This window comes from Sturnira hondurensis, unplaced genomic scaffold (genome assembly GCF_014824575.4).
Source record: "Sturnira hondurensis isolate 20B ecotype Veracruz unplaced genomic scaffold, ASM1482457v3 Scaffold0004474, whole genome shotgun sequence".
NCBI classification, from domain to species: domain Eukaryota; kingdom Metazoa; phylum Chordata; class Mammalia; order Chiroptera; family Phyllostomidae; genus Sturnira; species Sturnira hondurensis.
The window spans coordinates 9,385,755-9,406,521 of NW_028077105.1; the positions used below are offsets into that span (position 1 = coordinate 9,385,755).

The 20,767-nt window shown below is 40.4% G+C and overlaps 2 protein-coding genes across 4 annotated transcripts in view; one reads left to right on the forward strand and one right to left on the reverse strand.

Moving 5' to 3' along the window:
• Positions 1 to 11,107: 11,107 nt before the first annotated feature.
• On the reverse strand, positions 11,108 to 12,173 carry LOC118986715 (atherin-like). The gene is made up of 2 exons (XM_037045784.1): positions 11,858 to 12,173; positions 11,108 to 11,569 (listed from the first exon to the last, which is right to left on the reverse strand). The coding sequence occupies exons 1-2, from the start codon at positions 12,171 to 12,173 to the stop codon at positions 11,565 to 11,567; spliced, it is 321 nt and encodes a 106-aa protein (XP_036901679.1). The 3' UTR covers positions 11,108 to 11,564.
• The window catches only part of PTPRK (protein tyrosine phosphatase receptor type K), a 498,662-nt gene continuing 489,928 nt past the window's right edge, over positions 12,034 to 20,767 (forward strand). The window contains exon 1 of one of the 3 annotated variants that reach the window (XM_037045782.1): positions 12,034 to 12,482. In XM_037045782.1, coding sequence (XP_036901677.1) covers positions 12,386 to 12,482 — 97 coding nt within the window. In that variant the 5' untranslated portion in view covers positions 12,034 to 12,385. The remainder of the gene's footprint in view (positions 12,483 to 20,767) is intronic. The other 2 variants (XM_037045783.1, XM_037045781.1) reach the window with 2 other exon arrangements.

Sequence of the window (20,767 nt, forward strand, 5' to 3'; positions counted from 1 at the left end):
TTTTTGCACTCTGATCTCTGTTTCCACATTTTCTTTTCTTCATTCTATTTCCTCTTATTCTAAAAAATATTTAGAATTATAGTTAATGTACAATATCATATTAGTTTCAGGAGTGATTTAACATGTGTATACCTCACAAAGTACTCATCAGAGTAAGTCTAGTAACCATCTGTCATTGTACATAGTAATTACAATATTATTGACTGTATTCCCTATGCTGTAATTTACATGACTGTGACCTGTTTTATAACTCTGTATCTCTACTTCTTAGCCCCCTTCCCCTTTTCTATTCATTCCCCAAACCACCCTCCCCTCTGCCAACCATCAGTTAGTTCTCTGTATTTATGAGTTTGTTTTGGTTTCATTTTGGTTCCTTGCTTTTTGTTTTTGAATTCCTCACACAAGTGAAATAGTATAGTATTTGTCATTCTCTGTCTGACTTACTTTACTTAATATAATATCCTCCAGACCTATCTATGTTGTTGTACATGACAATATAGAATCTTTTCACAGCTGAGTTATATTCCCTTGAACATAGGTTGTGGCAAAAGTAGGTTTATAGTTATTCATATGAAAAATAATACAATAGTAGATACATAATACCAGCATAAACTCTGTGTTTTGTGTACTCATAACTGTAAATCTACTTTTGTTCCACCCTGTGTGTATGTGTATATATATATATATATAGACATAGACATAGACATAGATATAGACATCAACATTGACATCGACATCGATATAGATGTAGATAAAGATCTATACATCTTTTCATGTGTCTGTTGGCCTCCTGCATGTATTCCTTGGAGAAATGTCTATCGATATCTTCTGCCTATTTTTAAACTTGATTGTTTTTCAGATATTGAATTGTATGTGTTCTTTGTATATTTGTACAGTAAACCCTATTGAATGTGCCATTTACAAATATCTTCTTTCATTCAGTAGGTTGCCTGTTTATCTTGCTCATAGTTTCCTTCCTTTTATGAAAGCTTTTTAATTTGATACAGTCCTCTACTAGTTTATTTTTGCTTTTGTTGCCTTTGCTCAAGGAGGCATATCCAAAAAAATATTGCTAAGACCAGTGGAAAAGAGTTTGCTGCCTATTTTTTTCTCCAGGTGTTTAACAGTTTTAGACCTTACATTTAAGTCATTAATTTACTTTGGGTTGACTTTGTTATATGGTAAAAAAAAAATGGTCTAATTACATTTTTATACGTACCCATCCAGTTTACCTTACACCATTTTGAAGAGGCTATCTTTTTTCTGTTGTCTATTCTTGCCTCCTTTATCAGAGATTAGTTGAGCATCTAGGCTTGGGTTTGTTTCTGGTCTCTCTATTCTGTTCCTTTAATTTATGTTTGTTTTTGTTCCAGAACCATGCTTTTTTTGATTACTTTAGTTCTGTAGCATAATTTGAAATCAGGAAGTGTAATACCTCTAACTACAATCTTTTTCCTCAAAATTGCTTTGGCTATTCAGAGTCTTTCATGGTTTCATACACATTCTAGGATTGTTTCTTAGTTCTGTGAAAAATGTCTTTGGCATTTTGATAAGGATTTCATTAAATTTGTAGATTGCTTTGGATAAATTACAGTTGTAATGATATTAATTTTTCCAATCTGTGAGCATAGTATGTCCTTTAATTTATTTGTGCCTTCAGTATTTTTCATCAATGTCATAGATTTTGCAGTATAGGTGTTTTACTTCCTTGGCTAAATTAACTTTTAAGTACTTTATTCTTTGTTATGCAGTTGTAAATGAAATTGTTTTATTAATATTTATCTCTGACAGTTCATTATTAATGTGTAGAAATGCAACAAATTTCTGAATATTAATATTTTATCTTGCAATGCTATTGAAATTATTTACTAATTCTAATAGATTTTTGGTGGAAACTTTAGAGCTTTCTATATGTATAGCATCGTGTTATTTGCAAATAGTGCCAATTTTACTTCTTTTTTTAAAATATATTTTATTGAGTATTACAGTTGTCTCAATTTTTCCCCTTTTGCCCTCCCCTGCCCAATACCCCCTTTGCCTCCAGCAACCCCTGCCCCTTTAGTTCCTGTCCATGGGTCATGCATATAAGTTCTTTGGCAACTCCATTTCCTATACTGTGCATTGCATCCCCATGGTTATTCTGTACCTCCCAGTTTGTACTTCTTAATCCCTGAACATTTTCAGCCCCATTCTTCCCCTTCCCCCTCCCAGCTGATAACCCTCCGATGACCTCCATATCTACCATTCTTTTTCTGTTCTGCTTGTTTGCTTAGTTGTTTTTTAGATTCAGTTGTTGATAGTTGTGAATCTATTGCTATTTTAATGTTTACCATTATTTTCATATTCATCTTCTTTTTCTTATATGGTTTCCTTTAACATTTTGTACAATGATGGCTTGGTGATGATGAACTCCTTTAATTTCACCTTGTGTGGGAAGCACTTTATCTGCCCTTCAATTTTAAATGATAGCTTTGCTGGATAGAGCAATTTTGGTTATATGTCCTTGTTTTTTATCACTTTGAATATTTCTTGCTATTCCTTTCTAGCCTGCAAGGTTTCTTTTGAGAAATCAGCTGACAGTCTTATGGGAACTCCTTTGTAGGTAACTACTGCTTTTCTCTTGTTGCTTTTAAGATTCTCTCTTTATTTTAACCTTTGGCATTTTAATCATTATGTGTCTTAGTGTAGTCCTCTTTGGGTCCAAATTGTTTGGGATTCTCTGTGCTTCCTGGACTTGTATGTCTATTTCCTTCACCAAATTAGAAAAGTTTTTTTTTTCATTATTCAAATAAGTTCTCAATTTCTTGCTCTTCCACTTCTCCTTCTGGCACCCCTATGATTTAGGTGTTGGTGCACTTGGAGATGTCCCAGAAGTTCCTTAATCTATCCTTGTTTTTGGATTTTTTTCCTTCTTGTTATTCTGATTGAATGCTTTTTTCTTTCTTATGGTCCAAATCATTGATTTGATTCTCAGCTTCATCCTCTTCACTGTTGATTCCCTATAGATTTTTCTTTATGTCACTTAATGTAACCTTCATTTCTGCCTGGGTATTTTTTATGTTATTGCAGTAACTAATGATTTCTTTGAGTATCCTAATAACCCATGTTTTGAACTGCGCATCTGATAGGCTGCTTATCTTCATTTTGTTTAGTTCTTTTTCTGGCATTTTATTCTGTTGTTTCATTTGGGCCATATTTCTTTGTCTCCTCAATTTGGCAGCCTCCATGTGTTAGTTTCTGTGTATTAGGTAGAGCTGCTTTGACTCCATTTTAGCAGCATGGCCTATGGTAGAAGAGTACACCTCTGACTTATATGGGGTGAAGCCATAGGTAATCTCCAGGGCAGGGCAACCTGTATCACCTCTCTGGGATCTGTGTGAGGGAGGGCTCAGAGAGGGGGAAATGCCACTGCTTGGCCTCTAGAGAATTGCCTGGAAGGAAGCTGTTCCCCAGCACTCGCCCTGTTGCCAGTCTCTTCACTGGCAACAGCTGGTGCCCTTTCAGCTGTTGTCTTGATGTTGAATCCCAGAGGGGATGGCTCTACATAATTCCCAAGACCATTGTGGGCCCTTTAAAGAGGAGTATCTTGAGCATCCTGCTATTTCTCCTGCCACCCCAACCCCCACTGGTTTTTACAGCCAGAAGTTGTAGGGACTTACCTTCATGACACTGGAACCAAAGGCTGGGTGGTCTGGTGTGGCACTGGGATGCTTTACTCCTGAGGTATCCCTCTTGATTTTTACCCACCACACATGAATGTGGGACCACCCATTCAATGTTTCAGGGTCCCTCTGTGCCTCTCAGCCCCTCCTACTTGTCTGGATGAATTTGCCTTCTTTAACTCCTTGGTTGTCAGACTTTCAGTTAGCTCAATTTTCTGATGATTCTGGGTGATCTTTGTTTTGCAGTCAAGTTGTACTTTTTGCTGTAGTTGTACGAGGAGGCAAAGTATGTTTACCTATGCCTCCATCTTGAGCAGAAATCAGCTTATGCTGATAATATTTCTTAACTCAACCAACAGCCAGATGAAGTGACATTGGGCAATGTCCTGAACGAAGGTGTGTCTGTCTCCATGGAGTTTGGGGCCTGGCTTGGAGGCACTTCGAAGTGCTCTCCAATTTTACTTCTTTGTTTCCAATTTGGATATCTCTATTGCCTCTCTCTCATAAGAACTTTGTAGATAACTTTGAGCCTACATAGATATTCTTGGACAATACTGTTATGTCAAAATCCTGAAATTAAGCACATCTGCAAAGTCTTTATGTCAGGTAAGGAAACATACTTATATGTTCACAGTTTCCATAGACACGGATTTTTTTGAGGGAGGGGGGTTTAGGTTGTCATTGTTCTGCCTACCACTCCATTATTCTGCCTAAAAACAAGTAAAGTGTTTTTTAAGAAATCAGCTAGTAATATTTCTTACATTTACATTGTTCACCACACTTCTCTAAAGTTTATATAAATTACTTAAGTAGCCTCTTTACATCATGCACAAGTTTAAGTAAAACTAGATTTTGACCAGCTGAGCCTCTGATTCTTTCTCCAGACTATTGCAGCTTGTCATCCTTTGACTTTCTGCTGAGATCCGTGGACCATTAGTTTATATCAGCTGTAGTTGTCAACAAGTAAATGAGCTAATTGACTACTTCATTATGGCCCCAAAGAAATTGTATGTGATTTTAATAGTCTACTGTGCCCATACGGCTATTTCTTAATGAACTGTTTTCTGAGCTTATTTAGTTTAGGCAGTTGTGCAGCTTTAAAAGCGTATAAACTGATGTTACAAGAAATTGGTATTTCATGTGGTTTTCAACAAGTCTTCTCAGGTGATTTAAAAACATTCAACAATAAAATGAGAACTCATCTCTTTTGGGGCGGGCAGATATCACAGTCAACCAGAGGCACATTTCAGTCAGTTATCAAGAGCAAATTATTTCACAGACAGCTTATTCAAGTAAGAAGTTCAAGTTCTGAAAGTTAACACCTCAATCTTTCTTCTTTCTGCCCATCACAACCACTACTTCCTTTAAGATCTAACTCAAAACCGTTGACCCCATAAAACTTTTACTCTCAGCAGAACTTCACTGGGACCTAATACTTTGCTTTCGCATTTAGTATAAAGCACACACAGGCGTGCACACACTCTTGGTTTGTTGCCTCTTGTTTTTTGCCTGATAAATGTAAGCTACTAATTCTCAGGTCCCCTGTAGGGTAACTAGCACTGTGTTGTGCACTTAATAAATGTTTGCAAATGACAAAACAAATTCTTTGCTTTGGTTAAAGAGGACTTCAGAATGGAGATGTTTGTGCATAGGTTTTAATGGTTCGTTTTCTTGTCAGACTCCCCCTGGTTATGAACGCCACGGCAGCGCCAACAGTGTGAGGGGAGGAGAGCACATGAAGGATTAAAGAGATCTGCAGAGCCTGGGAGGCACCACATTCTGAGTTCAGAATTCTGCTTTATTGTATCTCGGGGCAAGAATAAGCAGAAGAGGAAGATGTCAAGATCCACAGGGTTCCACACATGAAGCCACCCCACAACCCCTTTCAGGAGTGAGTGGGAGGGAGTACGAAGCAAAATCATTAGATAATTTCTCATTCAGCTGTGCTATGCGTCCTCAGGCTGCAACTTTGTGTATGAGCTCCTAACCCTGCAAATTGTATTATTGAATGCATGATGCATTTAATTAGATTTAAGAGTTATCCTCTTTTCTGGTTTTTGATAAAATAATAAGCAAAGACAAAAGAAAACAAAACTAAACACAGCTTCAGGATAATTTGTCCATCCAGACCAACAGAATTCAAACAGGATCAATGGGAGGATTAACTTTTGGGGGGGCGTGAAAATTAGTCGTGAGTATAAAGGATGAATAATGCACCATATAGTGTCCCAGAAAAGTTAATTTATGAAACACTTACAAGGGGACCGTGAAGACCAAACATTTATTTTCCATGATAGTTTAGTCTTTTATTAACATCATTAGACCAGGTTCTTTGAAAATGGGGAGAGACTCTGAAGTCAGAATATACCAGTTCTGGAAGTGACTGTCACTGTCCCATCCCTCCATCTCAATCCAATTTACACTTTTATGATTGGCTTCCTTTTTGACCCATGCCTGTTAATTATATCCAGCTGTAGGAAAATTGCTCTTTCAAATTGGCAACACTGAGCTCTCAAGCTGCTCGCATTTTTTTCTTCTTCCCTGGATAAAACCTTTGGAGCGTGCCGTTTTTGACTAGTGTTTCTGAACTAGTCCCCAGTTATGGATATTTTAGGGGTGCAGGGAACTTATTTTAAGTACAAGGCACCTTTTCCATTCATTTAAAAATCAAGTAAAAAATTATAGGGAGGAGAATTTTCTTAGGGACTTGAGCACACTGCCGTGACTATTCCACTTGTTCCTAGATGAGACCTAAGTAGTAACTGGCCAGGTCCCAGCACGACTCCAGGGAGTGATTGGGCTTTGCCCTCCAGTGGAAGATTCAAACACTCATCCAGGACAACAGCTTTCAAAGGCATAAGAGGCACTTTTTTCTCCTTTTCTGTAAATCTTTATTCTGCTCAAGGGCTATGTTGTCAGAAATTCCTGTTCCTCCTTTCCCAAAGGGTTGACTTTACTAAAATCATACATACTCACGCAACACAATTACTATAAGAAAGTGCTTTTCTTTTTTCTTTTTCTTCTTTTTTCCTACTTTCAAAGAGAAAAATACAAGGTCATTTTCACCAACCCACCCAAGAGGCTCTGTTTGATAGATTGGCCTTGAGGATTTTCACCTCTAACACAAACGAAACTTTTTAAGAGATAAGAAAAGGGAACGCTAGTGCACTGTTGGTGGGAATGCAGACTGGTGCAGCCACTGTGGAAAACAGTGTGGAATTTCCTCAGAAAACTAAAAACGGAATTGCCTTTTGACTGGCAATTCTACTGCTAGGATTATACTCTGAGAACCCTAAAACACCAATTCATAGGAACCTGTGCACCCCAATGTTCATAGCAGTATTACTTACAATAGCCAGGTACTGGAAACAGCCTAAGTGCCCATCAATAAATGGGTGAATCAAAAAACTACAGCACATTCACACAATGGAATACAATGCAGCAGAAAGAAAGAAGGAACTTTTACCCTTTGCAACAGCATGGATGGAACTGGGGGGTATTATGCTAAGCGAAATAAGCTAGGTGGAGAAACACAAATACCATACGATATCACCTATAAGTGGAACATAATCAACAAAACAAACAAGTGAGCAAAATAGAACCAGAGACTTAGAAATAAAGAATAAACTGACAGTGACCAGAGAGGAGTGGGGAGGGAGATAATGGGGGAATGAAGGGAAAGGGTCAAGTTAAGCAACATGATGTATAAAGGACCCATGGACAAGGACACCAGGGGTGGGGGGATGGATTGGATGTGGGGAGGGGTATGGGCAGAACAGGGGAGAGTAACTGAACAAAACTAAAATATACCTTAGGTTCATAGGTATTAGGCAGATGGGGGAAAATGAGATTCAGAATTATAATATGCAGGTGAGAGGACATCTCTGCTATTGACCAGTGGTATAACCTTGGCCAGGTAGTTTAATCTCTCTCAGCTTTTGTTTCTTTCATCAGTTAAGTGAAATTAATTATACCACCTGCCTCCTTCACTGGTTTGCAATGAGGATGGATTGAGATCACGTGGGTGGACAAGCATTACAAACCGAAAAGCATAATATAAGCAATTAGTTATTATTAACAAGTTGAGAATATTATGGAATTGCTTATAAATATATGCTGTGGCCAAACTCAAGGTCAGTCACTGGGTGAATAACACTTTGCCTCTGCTTGGTATTATTAGTGTGTATGCCATCTTTTAGTAAAACAGTAAAGGAAAAGAACATTTATTCAGGAATTATTATCACCCAGGCCTTTTCATGTCTATACCTGTAAGTAAATTTATATCTATAGGAAAATATATATTGAAATATATATTTCATTTAATTCTTTGGAAAATCCGATTCATTAGCCTCATTGTCATATGAAAAAAGAAAAACAGAGATATTAAGTGTTGCTTAAAGCAGTACTTTCTAAATTCTGTTCCCTCTTATGAGTCCCCTGCTGGGAACTGGCCTGCAACCCAGGCATGTGCCCTGACTGGGAATCGAACCTCGATCCTCTCTGGTTTGCAGGCCCACGCTCAATCCATTGAGCTACACCAGCCAGGGCTCTAAATTCTGTTCCCTAAAAGAACTCCAATCCTAAGACATACTTCTCTCTGAAACAGTTCTACGGTCAAAACTGAGAAAGAATGCATTTCCTCCTCTTCCAACTTATTCTCAGAATGCAATGCCACACTGATAGTGATGGAAAAGTCTCCTAGTAAAGAAGCCTGCTGTAGTTAAGGGAACTGTTCAATGTTGTTCAATTCAGAGTTTTCCAAACTTGTTTGAGATGAAGACCCTATTTTCCAGTGACACTGACTAAATGTTAATAGAATTCTACAGAAGTCGTTTTGCCAAATGCAGATCTAAATTCGTGACTGGAGTTACTACGTGAAAAAACTGCAGTCAGAATACAAATCCTCTTTCAACAAAATATACTCTTATGGTATATTGAAAACAGTAGGAATCTAAAGAACAGTTACGCAATTTTATTATTCTATATCTATTAATAATTACATCAATATTATGGTTTATGGGGTTTCTTTTCCAGTCTTCTTTTCTTAGCTCTAATCATGGTGCATGTTGACTTTTGACTTATTTTTTTCTCTAGTAAGATGTGCATAACACAGAGTACCTTAAAAAAAAAATCCTCACCCAGCACATTTTTTCATTGCTTTTAGAGAGAGAGAAAGGAAAAGGGAGAGATAGACAGATAGCTAGAGAAATATTGATATGACAGAGAAACATCGGCATTGCCTCCCAGGAATCGAACCTGCAACCTTTTGGTGTATGGATGACACTTCAACCAGATGAACCACCTGGTCAGAGCTAAAAATCGCTGTTTTCACCACTCTAAGTACACGCTGCAGCGGCATTAAAAACAATCTCATCGTTGTGCAACCATCACTATCATCCATCTGCAGAACTTTTTCATCTTCCGACACTGTTTTCTGAATTTTTTTTACCCAACATTTTCTCATACGCGTTTTCTCACATTGCAACTTTCTCTTTTCTAATAACTTTCATTTCTAGTGGCTGTGAGATAGGAATCTGCCTATTGTTGGACATTTATATAAGTTCCATATTTTTCTTTTGTTATAAATGGTAAATATCATTGTGTGTATAGCATTTTCCACATTGTGGATTATGTCTTTGGATTATCTAGTAAATAAAGAATATGAACATTTTAGTGAATTTTAAATTATACCCAATTGGATATAATTTTTATTATACCCAATTTTATTATAATTTTTATTATACCAAATTCATGTTTCTATTGATTGATTAAATCATTTATTCTTTCAAATGAAAACAGTAAGTTCCTAATATTTTCCAGATAATTTGTGTCAGGCACACATATTCTCTACTCAAAGTATTTTAATCTTAATCCACTTTGGCAGCATTAATTATTATGGCCAGCATTAGTGACAACTAAGGACAACAAGATTGATTTACTTGTCTGAAAGTTTTCTTGCATTTCTTTGATTTTCGGTTATAAGATATCCTTGGTAGATTGCTGATTCCTTTTGAGAATTTCTTTGTCCCTCGTTGTTTCCTCTCTCTCACTTCTCACCCATAGGCAAGCTGTTGGGCAAATACTTAATCCGTAACCTTGTTTCCTCATTTGTCAAATGGTAGTAATGATTGTTAAGAAAGTCATGGAATTGTTGTCCAAGCTCAAGGAGACATTGTGTATCTTGATGTCTACATGATACATTGTGTATCTTAAGTCAGTACTGAGCAAATTGTGAGGACTCTATAAATATTACTTGTTACTGTTACTACTTCTAGGACAGGGAACTGTGAGATGAATCATGTATCAGCTGACCCAAGGAATGGACAAGGTAAGAACTGTGTGTGCTTTGCCTTAACATGCCAATTTTTAGAATTTAATCTATTTATGTATTGATGAGACAGAGAGAGAGAGTGTGAGAGATTTGTTGTTCCACCTACTGATGCTTTTATTGGTTGATTCTTGTATGTGCCCTGACTGGGGATCAAACCTGCAACCTTGGCATATTGGATGATGCTCTAACCAACTGAGCTACCTAGTCAGGATTGTATGTCAATTTTTAAATGAGTGTTTGATGTGTTTAATCAAACATATCTACCAAGTCATGAACTTAATTTTTCCTTCAATTATAGAAGAACAGACTAATTAGTATATAGATGGTGGGTTTTTGTTTTTCCTGAAGCATATTGCTGCTAAATTCGACAAAGTTCTGCTAAGTCCTTCAAAAGGAAAATATATATCCTTCTGTTATTTTGTCATCTAGGATTTAGGAATGGTCCCCAATCAAAGAAATAAGAACAATGATGTGCTAAAAGTTATAGGCTAATTAATTTTTAAAGCTTCTATGGTGCATCCTAAGGAAAAATGAACTTAACTATGCTGAATTGAATTATTTGGCTAGTTAGTGTGGTAATGAGCCAGCTATAAGACTCCAAATCATGTTCAATCAAGCCTCTATTCTTACCACAAGTTTTTAAAAAGTTTTTTCCTTCCTGATTATATACACGCATGTATACAGGGGCCGGCAGAAGTAATGCCTGCTTGAGTGTGGTTGGTAGGGTACATGGATGTCTCACACGAGATGGACAGCCATTTGAACATTTCACCGAAATTGTCATATGATGTGCTTGACTATGATACCGTTGCACTACAATTACATGCTTATGATTTTGTAATTAAAAAGGGGCATTATTTGTGTTAGACCCTGTATATTTGTTATATATAAAAGTATTTTTCCAATTTTATCATAACCCTGGTCTTTAATATAATGTATTTAACTTGAATAGAGGAATATGTATCTTGGTAAATTATGTTTATATTAAATTGAATATTACATTGTATCGATTTGCAAAGGCTAAAGATAAAATGTCCGAGTAACTGACAGGTGTCAATCAATAGATTGTGTTTTAGGAATTGTATGTATGACATCAACATTCTGAATGGAAATTGTTTATTCAGTTGTGACCACAACTATTTTATTGGCTACGTTACAAAAAACGAATAAAGTATGCACTACACAGTCTTTTCAGGAGCAAGTAAGTGTGGCATATGGTGCAACGGCTGCTGGAGAAGCAGCAAACTAAAATACTCCGCGGTCGAAACAGGCGTACAGCATTCTTTCCCTCTGGATGAAATCACTCCTGGCTGTTTCATTGTCCTTTTGTTAACAACTTACGTCTTCAGGAGCTCTTAGACGTTACAACAAAACAAAACCCTCTTCTAGCCCAGCAGACCTGTGTGAAGGAAAGCACGGGAAGCCCCGATGCAGTTCTCAGGTTCTTCCTGGGGGCAGACGTGGAAAGAGGCCGGAAGGTTTCCGAGCAACAAGCGAAGTCAGTGAAGCAGAGAGTAAATCCAAATATTCGGCAAATGACAAATAAACCAGGAAGGAGACATGCCAGCTGTTCACACTGGAAAGTTACCGGACGTTTATTTTGGCTCAAGTTTTATTTTTACGTGACTACGGAACAATAAGTTTTCAGCGGGGGAGGGGGGTCTTGGTCCCTATTTCAGGAATAAGAAGCGGGGAGCTATCGATGCAGGTAGACATCTCTTCGGGGCGCTCGCACACTCCCCGTTCTAGCTCCCCGCAGCCGCTCGGGCGGGCCCTCCACCTTGGGGACCCGACCCCCGCGCACCTCTGCTCGGGCGGCGGGGGTGTGCGTGCGCCCGTCCTCAAAGGTCTGGCCAGTGCTCACCAAACTCTAGCGTCTCAAACTCCGGTTTCCGGAAAAGGGCTGGGAATGGCGCTGGGCCCCCTTTCCCGCCACCGCTCCCCCGGAGCGGCGGCGGGCGGCGGGGCCCCGGCGGCGAACAAAGGCGGCGCGGGGCGCGGGGCGCGCGGCCGGGGCTAGCGCGCGTCTCTCCGGCAGGAGGCAGCGGCGGCGCCGCGCCCGAGCCCGCATTCCTGCGAAGCTCCCGGAGCCCGCGGGGCGACGTCACCCCCGGCTCCGCCCCCGCCCCTCCCCGAGCAAAGTAACTCTTGGCTAACAGGAGCAGCCTCCGCCGAGCCATGGAGAGCTGCCGCCGCGGCCGACCGGCCACGCGAGCGACGCTGGCGCCCCCGAGGTAGTTCGGCGACAGCTAAGAGGGAAAAAGTGCCGGCGGGTGGCCACGGACTTCCCGCTCTCACCCGGCGAGGCCCGGCTGGCTCTCAGTTGTGGATTTCTCTGCGATCCTCCGGGCAGCTCTTTGCAAAGCTGCTTGAAACTTCTCCCAAAGTCGACATGGATACGGCGGCAGCGGCGCTGCCTGCTTTTCTGGCGTTTTTCCTCCTCTCTCCTTGGCCTCTGCTGGGGTCGGCCCAAGGCCAGTTCTCCGCAGGTGAGTGGCCCCGTTGGCTTCCCGCGATCCTGGGCTCCAGGGGGGTGGAGTGGCTCCTTGGAAGGGCCGGGGGCTAGGATTTAGGGGAAGCTTTCGCAGCCCGGGGTTGGGGGGCAGGGCGGAGTGAGAGGTCCCAAGAGTTTGTACCAGGTGGGACGCGGGACCCGGGGCTGGGCGCCACTCGGGGCAGGTAACTTTCGTCTTTGGGACCCATTGTTCCCCTCTGAGGCTTTCCCCAGGCGCAGGTTGGCTGCGCTCTGCGGGAGTGAGTGAGACATTGCTTTTCATGGGAAACTGGTCGCCTCGGTGCCCAGCGCAGGCTGCCCGGAGCTGAGGAAGAGAGAAAGAAAAAGTAGTTACGACTCTGGGGACGACTCTGTTGCTCGTGGTGCAAGGTTGTTGCTGGCTGCCACTAGAGTGTTCAAAAAAAATTTCCCCGGGAAGCCATTGTCAGAAACGTGGAGACTCTCAGGGACTGGACCGACCTCGGCGCGCTTTGCCAGGTGCTTTTTGTCCCGGGAATAACCTCCCCTGACTATTGTCCAACTACTTCCCCGTCCCTCCCACAGTCCCTTTCTCCTCCCACAGCGTTGGGCTGCTCCCGGCTTTGCCCTTTGGGTTAGGGCACTGAGTGGAGTGGGTTCCGTTCGCGCGTTTCATGTTCTGAAATCGGATGCTAAGGATCCAGATGGAGGGGTCCTGGGCAGCGATGGCTGGGAGCCGGGTCTGGGAAGCCTGGTCCCGGTGTTGGAGCCCAGCTACTCCCGGAGCGGGTCTGGGTGCTGGGGGCTGCAAACGATTGCCGCCCGCCAGGAGAACCCTAAAGGAGGCATGTGGCGCGGTCTCCCATGTTATCCCTTTGGGTTCTAGGTAAAGCCACTTAGTGAAGTCCTTGAAACCCGCTCTCTCCCGGTCCCGTCCTGTTGTTTCCTTCCAGTTTTGTTGTCCTTCCCGTTGGCTGCTTCTTTCGTTCTCTCCTCTGGGGGCTCTGGAGTTTCACCTGGTGGACGCTGGGGAGCGGGCTCCCAGGCGCTCGTCTGCCTCCCGCCGATCCTACCAACTTTTCTGGCCAACCCACCCAGCTCAGCGTAGCCGCCGAGTTACCTCTGGCTCCTTGGTTCGCGGTGCAGAGGGAGAACCAGAGGTGGCCGAGCGGTGCTGGAGAAAAGACCAGGGAAGCGACCGTCGCCTTCCTGGCTGAGGCCGACGGACGCGGAGAAAGAACTTAACTTTGCACGAGTCCGTTTCCCTCATTGTTTTGGCTGCAGGGTTTCCAGGAAATACACTCAAATTGTTGTGATCCGGAGTAATTCTTATTTCCCTTCCCCTCCCCCCTCTTTAGAACTCTCTATAAAAGGAGTTCGACAACAGATTCAGGTGGCAGCATGTGGTGTTCACTCAGGCAGATTAGGAAATGCAGAGTCTAGAGGAAAAGCTATGGCTATCGGTGATGTGTGCAAAGGGCAACAGCAGCCCTATGCAGTGAATGACCCCATGGCTCAATTTGATTCTTCCTGGAGTAAGCATCACTGCATGCATCTGTGACATATAATGCCTATTAGTGTTGGAACTGTGCTTGATGTAAGTCATCCTATGCAGGCAAGTTGGAGTGAGTATTGATTTCTTCACCGTGTTTATTATCACTGCACGGAGAGCCTGTGCTTGGAAAGGCATATAGTTTGCTAATTGAAAGTTTGAATTCTACCAGTTGCATGATTAAAACTTACGTGTATTCAAAGGCTGAAACTGTTTATGTCTCAACAGCTGATGGCTGTATTTCCAGCAGTAAAGAAACCTTTCTTTTTCTCTTTTCAAATATCACTTACTCTTTAATGAGCGAGTAAATATTAAATTTCCTACACCTGAATGAGGAGATGAGCTTTTCTGGTCCCTGGAGTTCAGCTTTCTCTAGTGAACAATTGTGTTCTTGGACATACAGTTCAATTAATTTGACTAAATATGCCTGGCTTTTCTATACTGACCAGGCAAAAGCATTTGATTTTATATTACATTTAAGTAAAAGAATATGCAGTCTTAATATGCAATTTTCCCAAAGTTATATCTCAAAACTTTGCTCTTCAGGATTTACATATATGCCTAGAAATGAGTGCCTTTTATTACCACAGTTTAAAGTCAGGTTGTGGATCTTCCTCTCTTCATAAATTAAAAGTTTGTTTTGTAAAAATGTCCAATCTTTCTGGCTAAATCATTCAGTGTTCTTTTGTCACCAGCTTTTTTGGCAGTCAGATTTGTTCCAAAGACAGATTTAGAATTTGGCTGTGTGTTATTTCTTGCTGATCTTCTTAGGATATTCTCTAAGTGAACTTGTATTTTTGAGAAATTTGAATAAAAGTGCTTTAAAATCTAAAATATGTGTTCAGAATTTTAGTTACCCATTACATGTCTTTTAAATCATACCCACTGAGGCCAATTCACTCCTTTTAGATATTATCGTGTGACTCCGAACAAAGTGAGCTTCAAAAGCAAATTTTGAAAAACTGAGGCTTGTTGGATTTTTGATATAAGTATTATCCAGTCTACTTTGTTTAACCACAAACTTAAGAATATTTTCATCATGACTTCTGCCTTAGCTTTTAGAGTTAAAGTATAAAAATGTTACATGTGAGCCTCTTTCAAACTAGAACGTCTTATAACTATCAACTTATGTTTTTCAGTTTAATCTCTCACTGAAAATGACACCAGTGTCATATGTCACACCTGGGGAGACAGAGGTGTAGAAGCACAAAGATATATTGAAGTTCTTCACTGGGTTGTGTAGCTGTTATCTCTTGATGTCTATCATGCATAGGATAAGACAGTTTTCTGCACTAGGGCGCAGATGGCTGACAAAGCCAGTCACAGATGAAGCCACTGAGAAACTCAACCTTCTCCTCTCTAAAATGGGGCTAATAATATCTACCCTGAACTGTCCATGTGGTTTAGATGAGAATCGTATAAAATAATTTATGTGAACTGACACTGTCAATTGTAGGGCATTATGCAGCTGTCTAGGGTGTAATCATCATACATGAAGGTAGCCAAGTGCCTTGACTTCCGTCTCTACTTACTCCTGCACTATCTCCTAGTAAGGACAGGCTGCTCAGGGTGCTGTGTGTATATCCGCCAGTCAGCCAGTCATAGGTTTTTAATCATTATTAAACATTAACATCCCAGATTGGCCATATCATAATTTCATCAGCACAGTGAGAGAATTATGCTTTTGTATTTTTACTTACCTCATATAAATCTTTACTTGAGCTAGATCTGGGGAAGAGTCATTATTAACATCCCTAGTATTCTAGCTACACAATAAATATATTTTGAGTGATTTTCCTTACCTATTTGTTCAACTAACTGTTGGCTGTTCAGCGTTTTCATCTCAGTGTGGAGAACACCAGGCAGCCTTTTAGATGCAGTCTTATCAATGACCTAGAGAGGGACTATTGTCTCTCTGGTATGACGCGAGCCTGGGAGTGCAGCTCCAGACCTGCTTTGAGTGTCATCTCGGGCACAGCACACTGTGCTTGTAAGCAGCCCTCACTTGATTCCTCAGTGCCCTGCCTCTGAGCAGTGCCACTGTCCTAGGGTCTGGCTTCTTGATGTCCTTGTATGAGAGATTAATTTATCTTACACTTACTTTTTACCAGGACATTACATCAGGGACAGCTTGTTTTCAGGTTGGCCCTTTAGTTTTCTGGTTTTGATTGGCCAGAATCCATCAGTCTCTTAATTCATTAAAACTCCAAATTCTGGTCACTAGGAATGATGTGTGAAGGGATATTTCCAGGACTGGTTTTTGTCTCACATGGGTCCTTTACACTCTACCCTGTTGATTTTCCTGGATTGCAAGATGTCCTTTTGTGTCTGGCCTGCCCAGGTGAAAAGAGGCAGCTCTGGCTGCACTGGGGCTGTGGCATGTGTACTGCGGACAGCTCTTCTCTTTGTGTTCATAAATGTGAATTTGAAAAATAAATCAAGTCCTCTGTCATGCCACCCCCTGCCACACTCACTCCTTCCCACACCACTCTAGCAACAACAAAGCTCCATACACACGTGCACAGAATCACAGCCTTTGTAAGTTTTCACCCAGTATCGTCCAGTGCTGCGTGTTCTTGAAACTGGAACTATGACTCCACTGCTGCCCAGAGCAAACACCAGTCCTCCTACCACATGTCACGTTTCTGTCAATGATGGTTTACTACACATTGTTGTGGCCTTCAATTTTTTAATTCATGCAATGTGGTCTTCTCTAGAGAAATTGTGTTGTTGCCTTCTGGTGCTTTTGAAGTGCAGGGTTCTAGGTCTGTTCAAGGTGGTACTGAAGACAGTGTAAGGTATGTTAAATATGCATTTGCTTCTCAGAGGCACAGCAAATGCGGTTCTCACCTGTCTCGTGCTCTTTCTGTTCCCCCTACTTGGTCCTCATGCAGGGCAGGGTTTCAGGAATTCTGGAAGATTTCCTGACAGGAAACATCAAGAAAGTTTACAGGTTATTCTGAAAGAAGAAACAAAGAATGCTGGGAGTGTGTGTGCACACATGTGTGTGTGTATGTGTTCGATGTTGTATTTAATTTTCTAAAGAGGAAAAAAAGCCCTCTTGACTTATTTATTGGTCCAAACACGTTCACGTCTAAAAAATTCCCTCGGGATTCCTGTCAGACTCTACCCTTTGATCGTATACAGTTGGTTTGTGTTCCATTATCACATGGTGTTTCTTTTTGCCTAAAAAGGTTATAATTGCTTTTGACTTGTTTTTTCATCAAAACTCGTGTCGATTGTCATAGTTACTGAATAATGGTATTTTATCAAGTCATAATATGTTTTAAACTGGTATTTGATGACAAAGTAAGTGAATAAGTACATCAATCAGGATAATTTTCATTTCTATGGGAACCAAAAGTGAACTTACACATACATGAGATAATCTTTTAATGCTGCAAAAGATTTATTTGTCTTTGCTTATATATCTCTGAACTGAAGAGGAACTTTAAGAACTGTTTTGTAAATGGGAACAGGGATTTTTAAGTGCCATCACACTTGCCCGACACTTTGAAAATACATGAGATAAGAAAATTGCCTGACACTTTGAAATACATGAGATAAGTTATATTACACAGCTATGCTTTGGAAAACTTTTTAAAAATTATGTTTGAATGTTTGATAGCAATGCAAACTCTGGAGGCAGATAGTTTATAAACTTCAAACTCCATCTTAGTGGAAATGTTTTATGAAAAATGTTCTATAAAAACATAGTTTCCCATAAAAGGTTTTATTAGTTCCTCAAAGATTCTGTTGTAAGAGGCATATTTAGTTTCCTCTCATATTCTTGTGGGAATCCTTTTAATTTGTAGTTAATATTCTAGTAATAAAACAACTTACACAATAAAAAAAACCTTAGTTTAGTGAGGGTTGTCAGATGGCTGAGGCTCTGGGAAATCGGCAGGTTTTGGGGGTGGAAGGGCCGTATCAGTTCTGTTGTGAAACCCTGCCACTTCCCCACTTAATTCCACTGAATGTTTGGCATTCTCCTCTGTGTGTGGATAATCCATAAAAATTACAAGTGGCTTATTTTGACACTGCAGTTGTTTTAGGAGCAAATTAAGTAGTCCTTGATGAAATAGCCCATGTTTCTGCTTTATAAGATTGTAGAGCTCTGTTAATAAAAAAGACGAATGGGCAGTGCTGGCTGGATCCTTCCACAGGTGCCATTCTAGAAGTTATTTCAACACGTGGAATGCAGAAATAGAGCCAAATAAACTCGTTCCCAGTTAAATTTGTTGTGGGGAAAGCCAAAAGATGTAAATATGTATTTACATGCATACACACATCTTAATGGTGATTGCATCTCATTGTCCAAAGGTTCAGGTTACAAGGAAGCTAAGGACATCTAGAGATGGGGTCAAGCCCCTATACATAGATTCTTGAGAACAGTATTGAACACAGATAATTATTGTTTCTATTTCATAGATGAGAAAACTGAAATGGAAAATAAAATAACTATATAGTATATGGTATATTTTACTATGCCATACTTTGAAGGAAAACATAATAAATCTTCTTCCAGATTGGTATCTATTTATATAAACCGGCTCTCCAGGCAGCCGGCTCCTTACCTGGTGGAATATAGGCTGATTCTCCAAACCCTGACCAGGCAGGGCAGCAGCTGACCAGCTACAGAAATACCCCTAATCCTTGTTTGGTGGTTGGTGGCTTAACAGCTTTGTAAGTGGCAGACTGGTCACAGCTCTTTGATGTGATTCGCCTAAGGTCAGTCAGCAAATTCAAGAGTGGAGAGGAAGCCTGTTCTAGCACCCTCACTGCCCACCTTGCGGTTGAGAGCTGATTCCTTCATGGTCATTGGATCCCTCAGTTGCAAGACACCCCAGAATTTTGATGCTTGAATTGTGTGCTTCCTGAGCCAGCAGTATCTGCATCACCTGGGAACTTCTGATGGTCTTGTGATTGCCTGTCAGAGCCGACCCAGACTGCCATTTAATAAAATCTCCAGGAGATTTGCTTGAATGTTTAATTTTGAGAAACACTGCTCTAGGACAAAAAAAAAAAAAAAAAGCTCAGCTTGAAAATAATTGCTACATGCACTTTACTGTAGAATTGTAAGAGTATTTTGAAAGGATTAATTACAACATGAAACAAATTTCCCTGGAATTTTATTTCTGATCAGTATTTACTTAATTATAATTTAACATCCAAGACACATGAAAACAGTAACACCATCCAGGTTCTTAAAGAATACTTAAGCAATTTTGAAAGAAATAGTTTTACAAGAGAACAAAAATAAAGCAATATGGTTTGGGTTATAAACCCGTTGTGTAAGAATATGTAGAGATAAATAAAGTATCTGAGGAACCAAACATGATATATGCTAATCATTTTAGTCTATTGATATGTTGATTTAGGAAATTATATTCCCTCTGACATTTCTAGTAATAGCAGTTTCTTATTTTACATTTCTCATTTTCCCCTAGGGGTAATTTAAGGATCTTTGTAATAAGGAGCTCATTTTTAGGACAGTCAAATATCGTGAATGAGAGTTAGGTGGAATATATTAACTATTCCTCGTGTTCTTTTTCCTATCTTTCGTGCTCATATTTAAGAACAGAGCTTCTTGTCAGTTTTCTCAGGAGAAAAATGATGATGTAATAGACAGGGCACACTATTCATGTCAAAACACAATTTCACTTGAATTTCGTAGCTTGCTTTAGCATTCTTTTAGAAGACGAATTCTCCCAGAAGACCTAATTGCCTTCTTATTAATGAGCCTGTGTGTTTTGTTACCATTTACTATTCTAAATGTGTCTACTTTTGCTGGTTGTTTCAACAGTGAAGTCTCTGATTAACTCACAACTGCTGTATTTGTTTTTGCCATTCACTAGCGATTCAGAAAATACTGGCATAATGACACAGTTATGGCAGAGACTAAAGGAAAACAAGAAGTATAAATTAATGTTAACCCATTGTAGTTGGTTGTATTTTGATCTCGGGAGCTGGAGTTCGGGGTAATACACAGCAGAAATCTCTTACCTGTTTGATACTATAAAGGAAAGCCTGCTTAACCGGTATTGTTTCAAAGACAAAAACAATAGCTCTGGATTAATGAATAAACTACAGATCAAGGTTGTTACATGTACCTGTGTTAGACACTGGTGTTTATAGGAAGATGTTTCATTGCAGGCAGGTTCAGTGTTAGAGAACTTAGTGATGGAGGGAAGCTCTGAGTGAGAGGTGCTCCCCACACATTTTCAAGAGCTTTAGAGTCTAAAGGCAATGACGTGTTACTTTTTCTAATTTTACTTCAAATTCTAGAACTTGCTTTTTGGATTAGCTCTACTTTCATTATTTTCAGCATTAAGTAGGTTTATGTATCCTCTTACGGCAGGGGAGAGATCGCCCGAAAGCAGTGGCAGAAACGATAGAAGCTGCCGTTTTCTGAGTTCCTGTGACCCACCGGGTCTTATGATTTTTACGTCATTTTTGAATTCTCATGATAATCCCTTGAGATTGAAATCATCTTCATTTTGCAAACGGAGGACAACGGAGGCTAAGTCTCCACAAGCTTGTCTCAGGTGACAGTACAGGAACTAGTAGAGCCAGGTTTGTTATTGAATGTACACACACGTGTAGCAATTGGACGTTTCTGGGAGGGTTGCACATTGGCAGAAAATGCAACCCTGACTGGTCGCAACGAAAGGGGAGTTTGCTGCAGCTAAGGTAGAGCTTGACTTAGGAGTTCACGTAATTCCTCTGGTATATCCTCTCTCTCTGCC

What these genes read in the sequence shown, in the direction of transcription:
- LOC118986715 (XM_037045784.1), bottom strand. Translation starts at nt 12,173, where the DNA reads ATGGCTCGGCGGAGGCTGCTCCTGTTAGCCAAGAGTTACTTTGCTCGG.